General features: G+C 37.7%; 1 protein-coding gene across 1 annotated transcript in view; it reads right to left on the reverse strand.

Annotated features, from left to right (window-relative positions):
- Positions 1 to 18,883, reverse strand: part of LIX1 (limb and CNS expressed 1) — a 65,732-nt gene extending 46,849 nt beyond the window's left edge. The window contains exon 1 of the mRNA XM_043978258.1: positions 18,667 to 18,883. Within this exon, the coding sequence (XP_043834193.1) occupies positions 18,667 to 18,775 (109 nt within the window). The 5' untranslated portion in view covers positions 18,776 to 18,883. The remainder of the gene's footprint in view (positions 1 to 18,666) is intronic.
- Positions 18,884 to 22,021: the final 3,138 nt, after the last annotated feature.

A 22,021-nucleotide genomic window follows, 5' to 3' on the forward strand; every position in this document is an offset into this window, starting at 1 on the left:
AATTTTAAAATCTAGCCCCCAAACCCCAAAATATATTACCAAATATGTAACTATAATTATGTTCCTATAGATAGAGCAGCACATGTAAGGCTATGATACCTCAAGTGGAAAGAAGGATCACATGTGTGTGTTGAAGGAAAAAGAAGGAAGAGGAGAAGGAGAAAGAGGAGGAAGAAGAATAAAAAAAAAAAATTCATTCCTGTCTGTCCTGAGGGATTGGTGGCAGTCTTCTATCCACTTAAGCTTTCCAATTCCTGTCCTAATATACCCACCCTTCACAAGTGTTCTACCCCCAGCCCACCCTGCCCCAGATCCTGGCTCTCAAATTTCTAAGGAGGGAACTAGCTAACCTGAAAAGCAAATCTGCGCCCCTGTAGGCATGGTGTCCCTTCATTAAGAAACTAAATTTTTGCACAGTGGATGAAGCACTGGCCCTGGATTCAGGAGGACCTGAGTTCAAATCTGGATTCAGACATATGGCACTTACTATCTGTGTGATCCTGGGCAAGTCACTTAACCTTCATTGCTCCACCAAAAGAGAGAGAGAGAGAGAGAGAGAGAGAGAGAGAGAGAGAGAGAGAGAGAGAGAGAGAGAGAGAGAGAGAAACTAAATCTTGTTTTATTTCCCAGGTAAAACACATAGGTAATTAGTTACCTTGTAGAAGTAATGCCATGCCTATCTATTAGATAGCCTATTCAGTCTGTCTAACTCGGAGATTTTAATCATGAAACCTTCAAGTCCTATAGGAGCGTTCTTGTCGTGCCACCTATAAAACTCACCCATTAGGTAGTTCCACCAACAGTGGTAAAAGTTGTTTCTAGAAGCATATTGGGCTCCCCTTGACCATATAACTAGATTTTTCACTTTTAATTTACCACAGAATTCACTGTAATAATTAAACTTATTATGCTTTTTTGTTTTTGTTCTTCTGAACTCAACAGTCACCAGCAAACAAGAGCATTTCCATGTACAAAGAAAATAAAGAGGCTTATATATGTGAAACAGCAAATCTTGAGTTCATGCAGCTTTCTCTTAAAAAAAAAGTAGATAATGTTATTTTCAAAGCTGTTCTGCTTATCTGTGTTTCTTTCTAAACTTTCTTCTGTTCTCTCCATTTAAAAAATGTTTCAATGACCCTCTTTTCTTCTCTTTTTCTCTTTGGTAACACTATCTTTAGTGTCTCCATTCCCACAAAAGTCCCTCACCCAAATTAAAAAAAAAAAAAGAAAAACAATCCTAGTGATAAAGAGGCATTTTCAATCAAAGCAATGATATGCATTTACCAAGCCCGAAAACGTATGTCTCATTCTATACCTTGGGTCTGTTAGGACTCCATTAGGAGATGGGTATCATGTTTTATCACTCATTGGTCCTCTGGATTCCTGGTTGGTCATTGCTTTGGTCAGAGTTCTGAAGTCTTCCAAAGGTGATTTTCTTTAGTGATGTCACTTTGTAAATCTTTTTCCTACTTCTACTCACTTCATTCTGCATCAATTCATATAAATCTAGGTTTTTCTGAATTCATCCTTTTGTAATTTCTTATTGTCCAATAGTATTCTATCATATCATATCTACTATAAATCATAGCATTTGCTAATTTGTTCAAGCATTCCTTAATTGCTTTATTTCCTTAATTAAATTCCTTAATTAATTAATTCCTTTCAGTTTCCAGTTCTTTGTTATCACAAAAAGTGTTGCTGCTGTGTATATTTTTGTATGTGTGGGCCCTCTCCCTCTTTCTTTGGTGTCTCTAGTAGTGTTATCACTGAATCAAAGGGTATGTGCACTTTAGTGACTTTTGGGCTATAGTTCCAAATTACTTTTCAGAATGGTGAGACCAGTTCACAGCTCCATCAAGGATGCATTCCTGGGTGTATTCTTCCATAGCCCCTCCACCAACTGTCATTTTCCTTTTTGCCATCTTTTGTCAATCTGATGAATTGTTCCAATTTGCATTTTTAATGTGATTAGTCATTTGGAACATTTTTTTCATATGGTTTTTGGATTTTCCTTGCGAATTGTCTAGTTATGTCCTTTGACCATTTATCTATTGGAGAATAGGGAATTTTTTTTTAAAAAAACAGGGGGCAGCTAGGTGGCGCAGTGGATAGAGCACCAGCCCTGGAGTCAGGAGTACCTGAGTTCAAATCCGGCCTCAGACACTTAACACTTACTAGCTGTGTGACCCTGGGCAAGTCACTTAACCCCAATTGCCTCACTAAAACAAAACAAAACAAAACAAAACCAGGTTTACTCCTATTCAAGAAAATAGGTAAGTACCTAGCTATTGAAAGATAATATATAATGTGAGAAAAGGAGTTGAGTTCTGCCTCTTATGGGTATGAATAGGATTCTTTTGTTGAAATCCATCCTATTGGAATGAATTGCTTTTGTTATGTTTATTGATTGCATCCTAAAGTATTGATGGCTAGAGCTGTGTAGAAAAAAAATGATTTTTCATTTTGTCAAGGCTAGTTAATGCTCATTTTTAAAAACTATTTAAAAATTTTTTTAAATTTAGTTATTTATTTAGAACTTTTCCCCACCTAACATGTAAAAACAAATTGTAACATCAATTTAAAAACTTTGTGTTCCAAATTCTCTTCCTCCCTCCCTCCCCTCCCTTAAGAACTCAAGCCCTGCCTCACTTATATCCAGTTCACTACAAGTCATGGCAACACCTCCCTGATGTGATGGTCCTCTGAGAATGAAAAACAAACAACAACTTTCTCATTCTTTTTATGCAATTGATTGTTATTATCATTATACTCCATATGATAATTACATGTGTTAAAGGAAATTTTGAGGAAATTTATTTTGTAACCTTGGTGAGGAGAGATAGGTGGCATAGTGGATAGAGACTGGGCCTGGAGGCAGAAAGACCTGAGTTCAAATCCATTCTCAGATGGTTACTAACTGTGTGATCCTTGGCAAGTCACTTAACGCTGTTTGCCTCAGTTTCCTCATCTGTAAAATGAGCCATAGAAGAAAATTGCAAACCAGTCCAGTGTCTTTGCCAAGAAACCTCAAATGGTGTTAATGTTTGAAATGACGGAACAACAACCACCACTTTGGTGAACTAATAGCTGAAGTATTGTACTTATTAGTGTTTCTGAAGTTGGAGCAATAAACCTGTTACTTGTCTCAGAGTCTCTAAAAATATTAGGTGTGAAACTATAATACTTTTTGTTTGTTTGTTTTTGGTGAGGCAATTGGGGTTAAGTGACTTGCCCAGGGTCACACAGCTAGTAAGTGTTAAGTGTCTGAGACTGGATTTGAACTCAGGTCCTCCTGAATCCAGGGCTGGTGCTCTATCTGCTGCACCCCCTAGCTGCCCCGAGACTATAATACTTATTGAGTATTTTGGGGAGTTATAAGAGAAGCTGAAATATCAATGCTTGAGAAGCAGAAACAACAAATGAAACTAAAGTAAAATTTTATTGTAACACTTTTTGTTACTACATGGATTCAGAAAGACATAAGATTCAATCAAGTCCTGTAAAACACAACTCCATATTCTATATGCCTAATTAGTACATAATAGGGCTGTCATTTGATTCCCATAATAGTAGTTATACGGAGGTTCCCTTCTATTTTAATATAAACAAGTTAGGTTCTTTGTAATAAATAAGGTACATGCTGTCCCCAGGCATTACAGTATTTTTAGGGATGGCTGCAACTAAATAGTTCACCAAATTGAAGAGCTTTTATAAATGGGCTATATGTTAAAAGCAATCAGAGTTCATTTTAAGGATGAGTACAATAAGGAATTTTGTGGTGAAAGCATGAAATTTTGATAACACAAATATGTGGGGGTTTTTAAAAGAGGCAAATCTAATTATTTTTGATTGATTTAAGTACTCTTATACTCTAGATTGAAAAAAATGAGCTTTTCAATTATTTCAAAAAGTCTTTTTCCTATTTCTTTCCTCTGTCCCTATATTATCTAGGGCTGCTAAGCAATATAATTTTGGTTAAGCTTTTTTACCTAATTCAACATGAAAGAGGGAGACAGGAGGGATATATTTCCAATGCATGTGGTCTTTCAAAAAAAGTAATTATAAAAAAAAGGGAATGCAGTAACAAGGTATTTAATTATACAATGTTGCCTACTTTTTATGAGATAAGTCCAAGTCCTTTGAATGAATCAAAAGGCAGACAGCATCATAATGGATGAGCCTGCCTTCAGAGAAGCCCTAGACAAAAGCTAAGAAAGAGGAGCCCAGCTTTTGATGAGTTTCATAGAATGGGAGGCTCTAAGAAGACCTTTGGAACTAGGAGAACAGAAGTTCAGACTGAGGTAGCTACTGCAAAGGAAGTTTTCAGGACACAGGGAGCAAGGCTGTTTGGGTAAGCTAGATATGAGGAATGTTAGTTCAGAAGCTGTATTGCTAAAACCTTCTTAGACTATAGACCCCAAGGCCATAATTCTGTTTCTTCTTTCCTCCCTCAGCTGTCCTCCTGGAAGCCTACAGCCTTTCTTTTGGGCATGAGATAGTCTGTTTACCTTTCTTTGTTTACTTTGTCTTTATAAACAGTGTTAACCACAGGCCTTTGTTGGACTGGCTGTACTTACTGGAAATAAGAAAGCTATTAAGGAGAAAGCATCATAGACAAGAGGGAGAGATTGAGCTAACACTGAATTTTTTTGCCAGGGCACTGTCTCTGACTGGGGCCTAAGGCCAAGGAAAAAAAAAGCTAAAGTATAGATCCTTTGATATAACTTTCCAGAACCGAGGAGCATTTTTCCAGGAAAGCAAAATAGGAGCAATATAAATAATAACTAACATTTATATATTGCCTACTATTAATCCTAGTGATAACCCTGGGAAGTAGATGCTATTATTACCCCAATTTTACATCTGAGGAAACTGAGGTTAAGTGACTTGCCCAGGGTCATACAGTTAGTAAGTGTGTGAGATTGACTTTGAACTGAAGTCTCCCTGACTCCAGAACATTGTTCTATTCATTGTTCCATCAAGAAATCTAAGGATGAAAGGGTTAAATAGAAGTGCTTGAATAATCTTGTTCACATACATACATATTAAATATATAATATAATATTTTATATTTTACTTTTTAATTAATAGATTTAACTTTTATTTTCTTTTTAATTTATGAAATAACACAAGTATTTCAATAACATAGCTTTGAAAAAGTTAGGACCATAAGAGGGATACTGATATAGAGGGAAATTACTAAATAAATCGTCTGTTATTACATGCTGCAGGTTTTTCAAAAAGTCATAGTTATGACCACATATGTTACATAAAATAACCTCTGAGGACCTAAAGAAGCTGTAAACCATATTGATTTATTTACACAGCATTCAAGACTTATAACTATAAAAAAATCTCAGTCTCTAATATTTCCCACAGAAACATTGCCACTGAATTCCCACTAGAGACAGAAGTAGGGGCAGCTAGATGGCACAGTGGATAGAGCACCGGCCCTGGAGTCAGGAGTACCTGAGTTCAAATCCAGCCTCAGACACTTAACACTTACTAGCTATGTGACCCTGGGCAAGTCACTTAACCCCAATTGCCTCACTTAAAAAAAAAAAAGAGAGAGACAGAAGTAACAACTCAGATTTATATAGTGCTTTCTTTACTTAATATAACTTGTTTATTAATTGCTTGATTTCCTAGAAGTACTATAAAGCCCATTGAGTTGGTGCCTCTAAATTTTCATCCTAAAATTACTTGTAGCTAAACAAACTCATTCTGTAGCAAAGCCAACTCTCAAATTCTCATGATCCCCAGGGAATAGGGGTACCTCTTAATTTACAAAATTGTATGTTTAGTATTTGAGGTGTTGTTCAAAAACCTTCTTATTATAAGTAATAACTGTCAATGATAAAGCTAAAATAATATTTTATATTAATAAAGTAATTATATTGTAGTGATATTAATATTTGCTACTATTAAATTTTATTAATATAATATTACTTTTTAGATGAATAATATTAGTATTCATGGTATTCATGCTACCTACTACTGTTTAGTATAGTTAAAAACACCGGGCATTCAACATTAAAGGACTCAGTCCCTTAGTACCTATGCTCATTATAAAACTAAAAACCATAAATAATAGTTTGTGCTTCTATAAATCCTGCTAACAGATCTGGTGTTAGGTTGTTTTTTTTTAATGTGGAAATCTGATAACATATCTGTGCATATAGTTTCATGAAGAAAACCTAATTGCTTTGGCTAGCTCAATAGTTCTGTTAGTGCCCTTACTAGGACCTACATTAAAGTCCTACCCTGGGGGCAGCTAGATGGCGCAGTGGATAGAGCACCGGGCCTGGAGTCAGGAGTACCTGAGTTCAAATCCGGCCTCAGACACTTAACACTTACTAGCTGTGTGACCCTGGGCAAGTCACTTAATCCCAATTGCCTCACTAAAAACAAAAAAAACAAAAAAAACAAACAAAAAAGTCCTACCCTGATGCCTCACCATTGGGTTCTCCAAAGTTAGATCAATGAGGCATAAGCTCTGACCAGTCCAATCAAATTAGAAAGGCTTAGCATTTGGGAAGATCCGGGGAGTTAAGTTTGGTGGCATCAGCAGGATTGTTTCAGTGATGACTTTTTCCAGCCATTGTAGTCATCAACGACCATTTATTAGTCAGAAAGGGGCGACTACCTTCTCTAATAGAAGTATCCAGGATGGATGAAATCATAGATTCCTGAATTAATGAAGTACAAACGGAAGATTGGGTATTAGGTTTATACTTACAGTAGGAGTAATTCTTCCTCATTCCTTTTGTAAATGTCTTGAGAAGAGGACATTATCCTCTCATTAAAATGCTTAATATAAAATGTAAATCCTAGGTGGCACAGTGCATAGAGTACTCGGATTGGAGTCTGGAAGACCTTAGTTCAAATCCAGCCTCAGATGTGTACTAGTTGTGTGACCCTGGGCAAGTCATTTAACCTCTGTTTGCCTCAATGTCCTCAACTGTAAAAGGGGGAGAATTATAGCACCTACCTCCCAAGGTTGTTAGGATCCAATGAGATAATACTTCTTCTTCTTCTTTTTTTTTGCAGGGCAATGGGGGTTAAGTGATTTGCCCAGGGTCACACAGGGTCAACTGAGTAACCAGAACAATGCTTATGGGACAAGATTTGAAGTGTCAAGTGTCTGAGGCTGGATTTGAACTCAGGTCCTCCTGAATCCAGGGCCGGTGCTCTATCCACTGCACCACCTAGCTACCCCTGAGATAATACTTCTAAAGTGCTTAGCATAGTGCCTGGAACATAGTAGGTTTCGCCTGCACCCCCCCCCCCCAGCAAAAAATTGTACAGTGATGCCATCTGTACCCAAAGAAAGTTAGTAGCTCTTTCTTGCTAACAACTCAAATGCTGATTCCTTCACAAAGCCTTCCTGGATCCACCACACATCTCAATTCCTTAAATTTTTGTTAAATACCTACTATGTGCAAGGCATTGTGCTGAGTATTGGGGATACAAAGATCAGTGATTCAATTCCTTCCCTCAAAGAGATTACATTCTACTGACTGACGGGGTGGAGAAGTGGGGTGGAACCACATACAAGAATATAATGCAAAAAATAGAGTGATTGAGCCAAAGAAAATATCCACACCAAGCATTCAATGAATATTTGAGGAGAAATAGAATATTTTTGATCACATTAGAAACAATCACCCTTCCATCTTTGTGGCCCCTCGTACTCTGTGGCTTTCAGATACTTTTTATGCTTTACTTTGTTCTAAGTATTTGTGTCAATATCTTAGCTTCCTTAGTAGGTTGTTTAAATTCCTTGAGTTCCAGTACTATGTTTTATTCATCTCTGTATCTCCCCCAGTGCTTAACATAATAATCTTTACATAGAAGGTAGTCTATTAGTGTTTGAGGCATGATTGGATAAATTAATCCAAATGAAGGTACTACAGGGTGGGCCAAAAGTCATGATGTCATGAAAAATCATGAAGGGGACTGAAGTTTTAATAACTTTTTGAAAATTATTTTCAAATAATTTGTGCCATTTGTGAGATTTTACCTTTTTGTGACTTTTGGCCCACCTTGTAGTAGTGATTGATCGTCAGTGAGACATGTGATTTGAATAGGAAATATAGTAGGTGAAAAGAACTGGGTTCTAATCCTAATTCTCCCATTCACTGTGTGATGTTGGATCAATAGCTTCATCTCTCTGGAACTCAGTTTATTTACCTGTGAATAAGGGGAAAATAAGATCTGCCTTACCAACCCTACAAAGATAAGTAGGTGGATCAAAAGAGATAATGTTTTTGAAAGGTCTTGGTAAACTTAATATTCAAATGCAATTTACATGCAAATGATATTTGAATGCAAAGCATTCCATAGCCAGTACAGTGTGCATGGAACTCCTGGTGTGTAAACTCCCTCCACCTCTGTAGCTTACTTAGCAAGTTCTTTGTAATTTATAGTCTTAAAGAGTTGCCTAGGACATTGTTCAGTAATTTGCTCATGGTCATAAAGCTAACGTCAGAGACAAAACTAGAAGCTAAGGCTTCCTGACTCCAAAATTTGCTCTCTATTCACTATTCTGCTACCTCTCATATAGTATGTATTTGGTGATTAACTAATGTTTGTTGAATGAATAATGTGTACAATTTTAAATTTTATTTGGCCATATTGCCTTGTTAAATTCTTTTTAGTGGGGTCCTTTGTTATGTTCAATGGATACAAATGATGTACAAACATTTTGTTCTTCTTCAATAGTTTTGGGTTTTTTTTTTAAATGATAAAGAGACAGAGATTCTCAACTCATACTTTACTGAAAGAAAAATGAGGCCAGTATTGAGCTTCCTCTTCTTCCCAATTCTGTACCTCTCATGACCATTACATCATTTTGATTCTGTCCTTTGCTCCAGATTCAGAGAAAGAGATGGTTCTTCTCCTAGCCAAGGTCACCGGCTCTCCTTCTGCCCTCGATTCCTTCCCTTCTTGTCCTCAACCTGGGCTTGTTGTCCCTTCAATTATCCTCTCTTTTCTTAATTTTCTTCCTTCCTTTTTTCCTTCCTTCTTTCTTTCCAAGTTGCCTTTCTTTCCAATCTTTTAGTTACTATATAAATTGTTTCCATGATTCTATTCATTTTACTCTTCATAGTCTATAAAAACCTTTATAAGCTTTTCTTATTCCAATCTTTTTGCCATTTCTCAAGGCTCAATAATATTCCATTATAGTCATATACCATAATTTGTTCAGATTTCCCCCAATTGATGGACACGCCTTAGTTTTCAGTCCTTTGCTACAACAAAAAGTGCTGCTGTGAATGTTTTTCTACATGTGTCTTTTTCCTCTTTTTTTTTTTTATCTCTTTGGGGTATATGCGTGGTGGTGGTATCACTGGGCCAAAGATTATATATAGTTTAGTGAGTTTTAGAATATAGTTCCAAATCGTCATCCAGAATTGTTGCACTAATTCACAGCTCCACTAACAGTGAATCCTGTTCTTCCATACCCTCTCCAAAAATTTTAGTTTTCCCTTTTGGGACATCTTTGCCTATCTGATGGGTATGAGATGGAATCTGGTTGCTTGACTCGCATTTCTCTTATCATTATCAATTTGGACTATTTCTTCACATATGTTGTTGGTAGCTTGCTTTTCTTCTTTTGAGAACTAACCATATATTTAACAATGTGTTTTTCCAATAGTAACAAAATGATTGATTTAGTAGTCACAGTCAAAAAAAAGTGTCATGGGGGTGTAATGATTGGAATGACGCCACCTACTGGAGACTTGCTATGGAAAGCTCCACCATGAGGAAAATGCCTCAGAGGCATTGTGGCTTTTCCTTGGCGTCAGGAAATGACGTTTGCTCATGGGTGCTGTCTATCAAGGCTACCAGTCAATCAACTTGAGGAGCCTCCTATGGTCTGGGAGGAGACAGGAAGGAGGAAAGGGAGCCTGTGCAGAGAGCGCTGGCTTTTTGGCTTGCTGACTTGATGGTGGTGGCGGCAGAGGACTTCACAGGAAATTTGAGGAAAGATAGGAATGCCAGGCTGTTAGAATTCTGTTCTCAATCTTTTTCTTTCTATTTTCCAATAAACCCTTAAAAACCTAAACTCGTTTTATCAGTGATTTTTAGTCAGTTTCCCCCAAACTGGGGGAACAGATTAGAATCCACATTTAGAATCTTAAATTACACAGGGGCAGCTAGGTGGCACAGTGGATAGAGCACCGGCCCTGGAGTCAGGAGTACCTGAGTTCAAATCCGGTCTCAGACACTTAACACAAACTTACTAGCTGTGTGACCCTGGGCAAGTCACTTAACCCCAATTGCCTCACTAAAAAAACCCAACAAAACCCAAAACAAAAAACCCAAAAAGTGTCATAATACTATGAAAACTGTTCATCTTAGTGAAGTTTTTTTTTTTCCTGTAAGTAAGGGAGACTTGATTGTATTTGTAAGTAGAGGGGCAAAAGCCAGAAGACAGGGAAAAAATTGAAGAGTAGAGAGAAAGAGAGGGGATGATTGATAGGTCAATCTTCTGAAGGATACAGGAGAAGATTTCATAAAGGTTACCTTGTAAAGGGCCTGGCCTTGGAAAGGCCATTGAAGACTGGTATAAAAGAGGAGAAAGTGGGAGATAATATCAAGGTACTGTGAGATGTAGAGAGGAGAGAAAAAAATAATTCCAGAGCCAATAGTTTCTATTTTCTCAGTAAAGTATGAGGTGAGGTTTTCAGCTGTGAGGGCCAGAGGAGGTAATGGTGCAAAAGGCTATCAGGAAAAGAGAAGTATGCAATAGCTTCTGTGGTAAGATCATCAATTAGAGAGAAATAAAAGAATGCCTTGCTGCAGTGAGAGCCCCGTGAAAGATCAGATAACATAAATTGGTAGTGGGTGTAGGCAACAGTTGTATAACTTTCTTCAGCTCTATTTGGCAGCACATAAGTAGGAACAAAGGAGGCAGATGGTGGTATGATAAATGCAGATAAAAATGAGAGATAATATCAGATCGTTTTCTGTCTTGGGGAGGGGGGAGAGAAGGGAGGGAGGGAGGGAGAAAAATTTGGAACTGAAAATCTTATAAAAACTAATGTTGAGGAGCAGCTAGGTGGCACAGTGGATAAAGCACTGGCCCTGGATTCAGGAAGACCTGAGTTCAAATTCAGCCTCAGACATTTGATACTAGCTTTGTGACCCTGGGCAAGTCACTTAACCCTCAGTGCCCTGCCAAAAAAAACCCCAAAACCAAAACCAAAACAACAAAATAAACCCCACAAAAACCTAATGTTGAAAACTCTCTTTACCTCTAACTGGAAAATAATAAAATAGTTCTAAGACTAAAAAGAAATAAGAGGGGGCAGCTAGGTGGCACAGTGGATAAAGCACCGGCTCTGGATTCAAGAGGACCTGAGTTCAAATCCGACCTCAGACACTTAACACTTACTAGCTGTGTGACCCTGGGCAAGTCACTTAACCCTCATTGCCCCACAAAAACAAAAACAAAAACAAAAAAAAGAAATGAGATAATTCCTGCCCTCATGAAGCTGATAGTATAATTTGGAATAGAAAACCTAAAAGGTAATGAATAAACAAAATATTTGTTGTGTTGTATACAACTCTTTGTGGCCTTATAGACTATACTGTCCATGGAGTTTTCTCTTGGAAAAGATACAGGAGTGGTTTGCCATTGCCATTTCCTTCTCCAACAGATTAAGGCAGAGTTAAGGGATTTGTACAAGGTCACACAGCTAGTAAGTATCTGAGGTCAAATTTGAACTCAGGTTTTCCTGACTCCATTCCCAGCACTCTATCCACTAAGTCATCTAGCTATCTCCAAAATAGTTAATGGTAAGTGCTAAATGAATTATATAGATGATAAGTGCCACAGGGCACTTAGCATTCCAACATTAAAATTACCACCTTCTGGCTAAGCCGGATGGGACTTAAGAGATATTGATCAGTGTCTCTTTCTTCAATGCTTAACCACGGTGTGGTGGTACCTCCGAGTTCTTGATGGATATGTGTACTACAAGCTTGGCCAGGTTCTCCCATGGTAGAAGGCCTTTGAGTATTAACTTGGCAATGAAATATAGGTGGCTCAGTGGATGGAGTGCTGGGCCTGGAGTCAGGAATACTTGAGTTCAAATCTGGCCTTATATATTTACTAGCTGTGTGACCCTGGGCGAGTCACTTTACCCTGCTTGCCTCACTTTCCTCATCTGTAAAATGAGCTGGAAGAGAAAACAACAAGCCACTTTAGTATCTCTGCCAAGAAAACCACAAATAGGGTTGCGAAAAATATACCCTAATAAATTCATGGATATTTTGAAGTATTGAAGTAAGAATAAAGCTGTACTTGGAGTGAAGAAGACCTGAGTTCAAATCTGGCTTCAGATACTTATTAGCTGGGTAAGTCTTGACTTTTGTGTGCCTCAGTTTCCTTATCTATAAAATGAGAATAAAATAACACCTACCTCCCAGAGTTGTTGTGAGGATAAAATGAGATAATATTGTAAACCACTTTGCAAAAGCACTATATAAACGATAACTAAATAAAAAATCATAATTTAAATTGCACATTCCATGCATAAAGGATAAAGTAGGTACAGATACTTTAATGATTGTTGACTTTGTCAATTTTAAATGTAAAAAAGTTATTATGGGGATTGGATTTGGGGGGGGGAGTGGGAGAAAGAGTTGTTTTAACTACCTTGACAGACTAAACTTAAATAAGCATTTAAACATGGAGAAAATGTAAGAGCCTTTTGAGTTAAAGCTCCAATCTGAAATGTATTAAATAAAGAAGATTCCTTTATGAAAGGCCTCTAAAGTTGTCTTACATTTCTTAAATCAATCTGTAGCACATAATCAGTAAAAACCATATCATTTAAACAGAAAAATCATAACTTAAGCACTCACCCTCATGCAGCTGTGTCCCATTATGGGCTGTAACTTAACACATGCATTTCAGAAGTTGTTAAAAGTGAGTTCAGGCTAACAAATCTATATTGTTAAAAATCTTTGGTGAGAAGAGACAGCAGCGTAAGAAGAAGGCCCTAGGTTTCACCACAAGACTGATGTCCAATATTTATATTGCATTATAATTTATTTAGACTGATTTTTAAAGGAATAAATAAAATCATAGCAGACATTAGCATTAAGATTTTAGAATAGCATTCCTTAAAGCTGGCTCTTCTGGGGCAATGACTTTTCTCTGGGGCTGGATATTTTATCTCTGCCCAATGGTATATTTATTGGGAAAAAAAGAAAAGGAAATGTGCTTAATATGCTCTGATTTTTAAAAAAAAATATGCCACTCATATCTGAATTGAGTGGAATGAAATCAACATCCTTTTAAAACATAAAATAGCTATAAAACATAAATATGTGAAATCAATCACGAATAGACTTTGGCTCATAAGAAATCCTATAATGTGGGAGTTAAAATGACCAGAATTCAAATTATTGTAATAAAAATGTAATCAGTGTTCTAAATTTAGCTGGCAAGCCCCCCGAAGTTTATTGCTGTTTTCATGCAGGCACACAATGTGGTAATATCTGATAGTGCATTTCTGAGGGTTTTTCTTCTTGAGTACTTGCATATCTCAAATGTTGTTTCTTTAAATGTTTAAACTGAAAGTATATTAAAAAGTTGACTCATAAAATATGCACATTTAATGCACGCTTGGTTGTCAGAGAATTTTTGCTCTCTTACAGTACATTCAGCGAAATCCATGATTAAAAGAGGATTTTAAAAAATTAGACTTGTTGTCTGGTCTCAATTCTATGGAAGAGTAAAATGTCCTATCTTTTAAAAATAAAATGCTCACCAATTTGAGATAAATAAACCTTCCAGACATTTCCAAAATGCAAAGGTTTATTCACCTTAACTATGTAAATACATTATTTTCAAGAAATAATTATGTCTTGATATTCATTTTTACTGTTGTATGAATAGAATTGGGGGAAATTGAAGTGAAATTGTGACAGTATCATTGACATTTGTACAGTTAAAGGCCATCTCATACCCACAGAAGGGAAGAATAATTAACATGCCCTAGCTTTGGGCACAGACTGCTTTTCCACTAGAGACATTACCATGGAAACTTAGTGGGTCGGAAGTGACTGCCTGTCGGTGGACAGGCATTACTGAGAGTTCTCCAAGTTGCTATGGCTTTTGACCTTAAAGGATTTATGCAGAGAAGTGGTTTCCATGAGAAACTGGTGGGAGGAGATCTCTGGGAATCCATTCCAATCCATGCAGATATGGGACCCAGTGAGGGCTTGTGATTGTTGTTCACTTGACAGCTATGAGTGGAGAACAGTGGAAGTAATCATATTGGGAAGGGAGGGGAGAGGTGACTATACTCAAATACATAGTGGGTGAGTTTAGACCAGCCAGAGGAAAAGCATGCAATTCAGGCCAAAACATCAAATAGTGGCTTATGTGACCATCTGGGACTTCTCCACAGAGCCTTTGCTACCCCTGAAGCAAAGAGAAGCTTTCATTTACTTATCTACCACTTATTTTCTGCTTTTCTCTCCAAGGGGTGAAAAGGAATAAGTATTTATGTAACACCTACTATGTGCCAGGCACTGTGCTAAGTGTTTTGCTTTAAAAAAAACAACCACCACAAAACAAACATCTTATTTGATCCTTACAACAACACTGGGGAGTAGGTGATATTATTATCCCCATTTTACAGTTGAGGAAACTGAGGTCAAGTGACTCACCCAGGGTCACCTAGCTAGTAAGTATCTGGTACTGGATTTGAAATCAGGTCTTCCTGAGTCCAGTCCAGCACTCTATCCACTGAGCCACCAGCTGCCTCCCCAATCTGGTGGGAGGAGAAATATGGAAGTGAGGAAATTAATTTGTTCTCTTCCTAAAATCTAGGCAATGCAGCTAGCATTTTGGAAGGTGTGTTTCTTTTGATTGTTTACTTTTCCTGCTATGTTGTTTTAAACTTTCTTTTTACTTTTGCTTCCATGCTATTTTATTAGGTAGTTAGTTGAATGGAGAATTTCCCAGTTTTGCCAAACAAATATTGAGAGCCTAATAATTACTAACAGGGGTTACAACTCTCATCTTTTTTCTCAATATGGAAGACAATTTTGACAAGACCATGGCCACAGAAAAATAAAGTGTGGTAGTTGGAGAGTGATTGTATAAACACTATATCACTTCAGTGATCTACTGTTTTGTCTGTGTGGGTGCAAAGTCTGCCAGCTCATATCACAATCCTTTTTTTTTCAAGTGAAAAAAGTCTGTTTCAATCTTCACTCAGAATTCATCGGTTCTCTCTGTGGAGGAGGATAGAATTTTTCATGATGAGTCTTTTGGAATTGTCTTGGATCATTGTCTTGACCAGAGTACCTCTCTTCTTCATGAGGAGGAGGAGAGGAAGGGGAAGAGGAAGAGGAAGAGGAAGAAAGGGAAGGGGAAGGGGAGGGAGGAGAGGGAAAGGGAGAAGAAGAGGAAGGATGAGGAAAGGAAGATAGGGAGGAGGAAAAAAGTAGGAGGAGAGGTGATGGTGATGATAGCATCCCCAGGAGCAATAGCTCTGATTTATGTAGCACTTTAAAGTTTGCAGTGTGCTTTACACACATTTCATTTGATCCTCACAAGAACCCTATAACATTATTATCCCCATTTCACAGCCAAGCAAATTGAGGCCGAGAGGCTAAGCGATTTGCCCAGGATCACATAGCTAGTAAATATATAAATCAAGTTTTGAACCTAGGCCAAGGTAATTTGAAGTGGGAGAGAGTACTAGTAACTGGGGGAATAAAGGAAGGCTTCTTATTAGTTTTCATTTGTAACATGAACAGAAAATACTCATTTTTTTTTTACCAAACATTAGTGAGAAAAACCCATAACTCCTGGGTGATGAATAGTTAATATATCATCTAAGGGAAATGCTGTGCAATGCACTATCCCACATCAGTAGATCAAGAAAAGAAAATATTCTCCAAGTATTTCTACTTGGATGAAGGTAACAATTCACATCCACCTCTCTCTCAGGACAAAAGTTGTCTTTTCATACCTTAACTTAGGAGAAAGTCCAGATTTAGATGCACTTCCTACTCTAAGATCTGAACTTATGATTTAGATCAGGAGAAAATACAATTATTTCTAAGGTTCTTTCCAGCTCTAACTTCCCATATTTAGACTTCAACCCCCTCATTTTAGAGATGGGGAAACAGGAACAGAGAGTTGAACTGATTTGTCCAAGACCATGCAGGACCAAGTGGCAGAGACAGGAATCAAAGGTTGAAATGTCTGCTTTAGAACATTGGAAAAAGCATACAATTTTTGTATAATTTGGGGACAGTTTCTAGAATGTTTTTTCTTTGTCCATCGCCCTTACCACCACCACTATCACATTCCTTCAGCTGTACCTCAGTAATAAAAGAATACTTGGACTATCTTTTTATTCTCCAACAATCCCCCCCTTTTCCTATGAGGGCCAGTATTGTGCCAAGTAATGACCCATTTCTTTGGCATTAGGTGCCAGGAGATGGGAGGTGGATGAAGAGAAGGAAGGGCAGATTGTCCAGTCATTGACTGGCAGTTGGAGCAGGAAATTTACACCTGTTCTTGACTCACCCAGCTGGCTTGCTGGAAGCAGTCCTTCTGGTGCAGAGGCCAGGGCAGTGAGCCCAATATCAGCAAAAAGGCTCTTTTGCCAAAGAAATTAGAGGTGCATGTGACATCTTTGAAAGGCCTGCCTTTTTCTTCTTTCTTCTCAAAGAAATACACACACACACACACACACACACACACACACACACACACACACACACACACACACTGAATCTGCTATGATTCAGCACCAAAAAGTCAAATAATCTTTTTCACATTTATTTCATACTCATGGTATCTGGATATTTCAGCATTAGAAATATTTTCTGTATAAGGATATACCCTACTGGTCTTTTAGTTACTTAGGTTATTTCTCAGAATAAAGAAAAGCCATGGGGCTTAGCATTGGATTAGCAATTTCATTTTTGTACAACTCTTTTCATGTCACAGTGGATGGCATTTGGGGGTAAGTGATTGTTGCTTTCCTTCCCCAAAACCATCTGATCAAATTTTAATTGTGTGTTTAAAAAGTACAAGGTTATGCCCCTGGAAACACTGAGGTGCCCTATATAGTAATGCTGGTTTCCTGAAAGATATGTTTTCCTTTACCTCTTGCCTTCTACTCTACTTTCTATCCTAAACTGTGGATAGTTTCTGATTTTTGCATGTAACGAGGAGGTGGGGTCATGCTATTTCAATTTCTATAATGCAGAATAAGTTTCTTGAGTCCATAAAGGGCTCAGAGCAGACCATGGGATCATGCTGCTCTCTGCTTCCTCGTATCACTTTCTACTACCCTAAACTCTAATCTTGAGACTCAGAGGACCTCTCATGACCAGGGCCAGCTGGATCACCCAAAGACCATTTTCTCTTTTATTAATGAATTTTACTCTAATGGAAGAGAGAGAGGTTCCTTCTATCCCTTTATTACCTCAAGTAGCCTGGAATCCAGGCAAGTACCAATGCAGATGTTGACAAGTCAAGAAGAAATAAATGCCCGTTACATCTTGCCTGAGGGGCAAAGTAACTTCCAACTTAATTTAGAAGGAAAAATCTGGCAGAACAAAACAGTGTACCAATCTTCATCTTTCTCTATTATCCCCAAATAAATAACTTAAACAAAAATGACACCTGGCAAGCAACATTGTTCAACTCTCAGAAATCAGAACGCCAAACCGAAGACCTACCAAGGAAGACAGAAACTGCATAACTACAGATGCAAAGGAGAAATCTGTAAATTATTGGACTACAAAAATCGTTCCACATGCATTTGCCTTTCAGATAGTTCTCTACCTAAAGTCCAATCTCTCTGGCCTTTGTAATACGAAACCTACTGTAGATAAGACAAAATGTACAGATAGTCTGTTTTGGAGAAGGATATTAAATTGGTTCCAGAAAGCAAGCTACATGACAAACAGTTTAAGGGCATTACTAAAATGGGAAGCTTTGATTTCATAATTATTCATTATTAATGGAAAGACAATCAAACCGATTCCAAAGAAGTTTTTTCCATCAGCATGTGTCAATTTCATGTTAATATTTCAGAGGGCAGAAATCTCAGGCAATTTTATTGACCCTTTAACTGCAGAAAATAATTTCAAAATTGGTTACAGAAGGAAAAAATATTAAAAAGGAAAAAATATAGAGAGGTGATTGATTTTTCTTGAAAGTTTTTGCAGTAAACAAACATGTTTAAGAGGTTAAAAGACATGCCCAATTTACCTTCATAGCTGAGTCATGGAGAAGAAGAAAAAATAATTCTAAAGATTCAGGCACTAATTGTTATTTCAAAGACACTTTTAACTGTACTTTCACAACTGTGAAATAACTTTTTGAAAAGTTAGTTTAGTCTTTTAAAAAATTCCAAATTACTGCTATTTTTCAAAGAAAAACTTCTAAAATATTTGTGAAACACATCCCAGGCAAAATAATCCAGTGAGCAACATTCCCATGTGAAAGGGAATCGTTTTTCTGAAATCAGGAATGAGTTAACTATCAGTTATAACATATCATCCAGCTACAGAAAGACTTAACAGAAACAAAACGTAAATAGGATGTGACTAGAACATTTTAGAACTATTATCTGAACAGTCAAGAAACTTCTTTTCTTCTGTACTTACAGTCTTTAAATACAAGATCTGGGTCTCTGTGAGGCAAGACTTGGGCAATGATGTGTTTCAGGGATTCCAGGGTTCTATCCATCTTGGCTCTGCTTTTGTGAGACTGCATGCACAAAGTGTCCTCATGCCTGAATTATTCCAGCCCTGTACTGAATTTGTGCAGTTCATTGATGCACTGGATTACTAAAGAATCTCTTTTAACATCTGCCAATCAGACATTGCCCAGAACCTAAAGACCTCTTAGTGGGCCCTCCTCCCTGGCTCACTTATCTTTGTTGTATGCTGAGCTAATTAGCTATAAAGGCTAGCTGACAGGCTAGCTCCTACTGCTTCCTTCTGTTAAACACACCCACCTACAGGCTAGCTGTGGAAACTAATCATATGAAATGTTTCCCCCTTTCCTTCCAAATATCTACTGAATGGACCGAAGCAGACAGATTTTGGCTTCTTCTTCTTGTTGTTAAACTGTGATTCTACCTCCTGCTCCTCTTCCCTTGGGAGTTTGAAAACAAGATGTAAAATTTCTCAACTAAATTCCTTACATAGCAAATATAGAAAACTTGAAGTCCCTTCCAGAGAGGATGAGTATAACAAGTATAGCCATGCAACTTCTCATTTTGCAAAGGACAATTACATATAAGCTAAATGAAGCAGCTAGGTGGTATAGTGGATAGAATGCTGGGCCTGGAATCAGGAAGACATCTTTCTGAGTTCAAATCTGATCTTAGACACTTTCTATCTGAGCGGCTCTAAGCAAGTCATTTAACTGTTGGTCTCAGTTTCCTCATCTGTAAAATGAGTTGGAGAAGGAAATGGAAAACTACTCCAGTATCTTTGCCAAGAAAAGCCCAGATGGGGTCACAAAGTTGGACAAGACTGAAATGAAATGATGCAACACCAAAAAAATGCAGTAAGCAGTTGGTTTATGCTTGCTGTTTGAATTCACAAAAAAACAGTCACAGAAGTCAAGTTCTCCTGCCCTAACCATAATCACTTCTGATGGCTATCACAAGGATAATGGCTGGACTTGTTTCACAGCTGGTCTTCTCTATTACTAATTCTTTAAAGGAAAATCCATTCACTAAACTCCCTACAACTATTTAGATACACATTTTCATCTTCTCACTTTTACAAGGATGACACTTCTAAACAGAATTTCAAATATGAGAAATTGAGGAAAATAACTAGAATGTATTTTTTTTCAGGGCAATGAGGGTTAAGTGACTTGTCCAGGGTCACACAGCTTGTCAAGTGTCCGAGACCAAATTTGAACTCAGGTCCTCCTGAATCCAGGGCTGGTGCTTTATCCACTGCGCCACCTAGCTGCCCCCTAGTATGTATTTTTGAAAGGAGTTCATGACAATGATATGAAGCTCTGAAACGATGAATACTCTAAAAATGATGAATCAAATGAGTCAGTAGGGAGAAATCCTATCTTCTTTTTCCTATATTTTATACCTCACATAGTAGTCTACTTAGTAAAAAAAAAATTGGCTGAGAAAGGAAACAGGGGGACTCTGGGATTATGTTGCAGCAACAAGGATCTGGGATTGACAAAAAGATGTGAGACACTGGAGCATATTAACAAAGGAGGCTTAAGAATCATTTTCACATGAATTTTTAAGTATAAATTAGCAGTTATGGAAACAGGAGAACTTTCAAGATGACTTCCCAAGATGCCTTACAGTTTTAGGAGTCTGTAAATGTTTTATTACTAGACAGAATTCCATCTGCTTTATATCCCTTCAAGTTTAAATAAAAGGATAATTTTTTTTCATGATTAAGTACTCTGTAGATGGGTATAGTTAATAAAGAGAAGAGAATGATATACTTAATAAAGAGAAGAGATGAGAATTGTTTTACCAATTACTGATGTAATGATGATTCCCTCCAATGATAATCTTGTTCCAATGCCTCAATTTAGCATGACAGAGACTGTGAGTTCTCAAAGGCTGGTTGTATCAGTAGAGAACAGTTCTGGGAGTAAGGGGTGGACAAGCAAATTCTACCACTCTGGGGAATTTTCAAGCGTGGCCCACCCAGGATCAGCCAAGCTAAATAAAAAGTGTTGAACAGCAGGTGCCAAATTTTACTGGCCTTATGAAGGCCTTCTACAAGGACACAGTATAGATCTCTGAGAGACAGAAACCCTTAGAGAGTGTGGGGGGAAAAGAGGTGGTTCTTGAATTTCAAGCAGTTCTAAATTCATTCTCCCTTGTGGGTAGGGCATTATAGGTAGTACTATAAATTATCAGGGCAAACATTTAGTAGCTGGTGACCCTAGACAAGTCATTTAACCTCTGTTTGCCTCAGTTGACTTATCTGGAAAATGGGCATAATGATAGTACCTATCTCCTGCAGTTGTTGTGAGGATCAAATGAGATAATATTTGTGGAGTGCTTACCACAGTGCCTGGCTCCTAACAGGTTCTACATAAATGCTAGATATTATTATTATTATGATAGAATCCTATTGGAAAAAAGAGAGAGAGATGGCTTGAGCATGATTTAGGTATGAATCCTTCCTGTTTTAACTGGTGTCTTATATTAAAGGTTTTGTGAGTCTGAATGTCTGCATGGGAGGTGAAGGTTTCTTTCATTTCATTTTAAAAGCAGAGATGTAAGGCAAGATTTTATGTTTCTAGAGGAAACCCTGAATTGAGCCAACTGAGTCAAATGTTCATGTTCCCAAGGGAAACCCTTGTGTGTCAGCCTTGGGAATGCCCCTCACTGGTGATGCCTCCATTCATGAAATCACATGCGTTTTAAGGTGTTAAAGCATTGGAATAAGCATCTTCTACTTCAACTCCTCAAGGATCTGTGATTTTATTAGCATGAGGACTCCTTTAAATTGGAGATCTTAACTCCTTCACCCTTTCCTAAAACTTCGTAAGTTTCTATGGTTAAAAAACAACAACAACAAATCTATGACCTGCTTTCTGTTAAGCTCCAGTGAACTTAGCTAGGATGGTTGACATACAACAGATATACTCTGTCACTAGACTGCTACTTGTAATTATAGCTAAGCAGGACCTGCCAAAGATTATGGTACGCTGTTATGTCAAAGACTATGCTCCAAGCCAGCACCTTGTCTACACCAGGAGAAGGCTTAATATAGTACTTTGTTGTTGTTGTTCAGTTACTTTGGTCATTTCAGTCATATTCCATTCTTTGTTGACCCCATTTGGAGTTTTCTTGACAAAGATATGGGGGTGGTTTGCCATTTCCTTCTCCAGCTAATTTTACAGATGCAGGACCTGAGGCAAACAGGGTCAAGTGACTTGCCCAGGGTCACACAGCTAGTAAGTGTCTGAGGCCAGATTTGCACTCAGAAAGACAAGGTTTCTTGACTCTAG

Source organism: Dromiciops gliroides, chromosome 1 (assembly GCF_019393635.1).
Source record: "Dromiciops gliroides isolate mDroGli1 chromosome 1, mDroGli1.pri, whole genome shotgun sequence".
Lineage (NCBI taxonomy): Eukaryota > Metazoa > Chordata > Mammalia > Microbiotheria > Microbiotheriidae > Dromiciops > Dromiciops gliroides.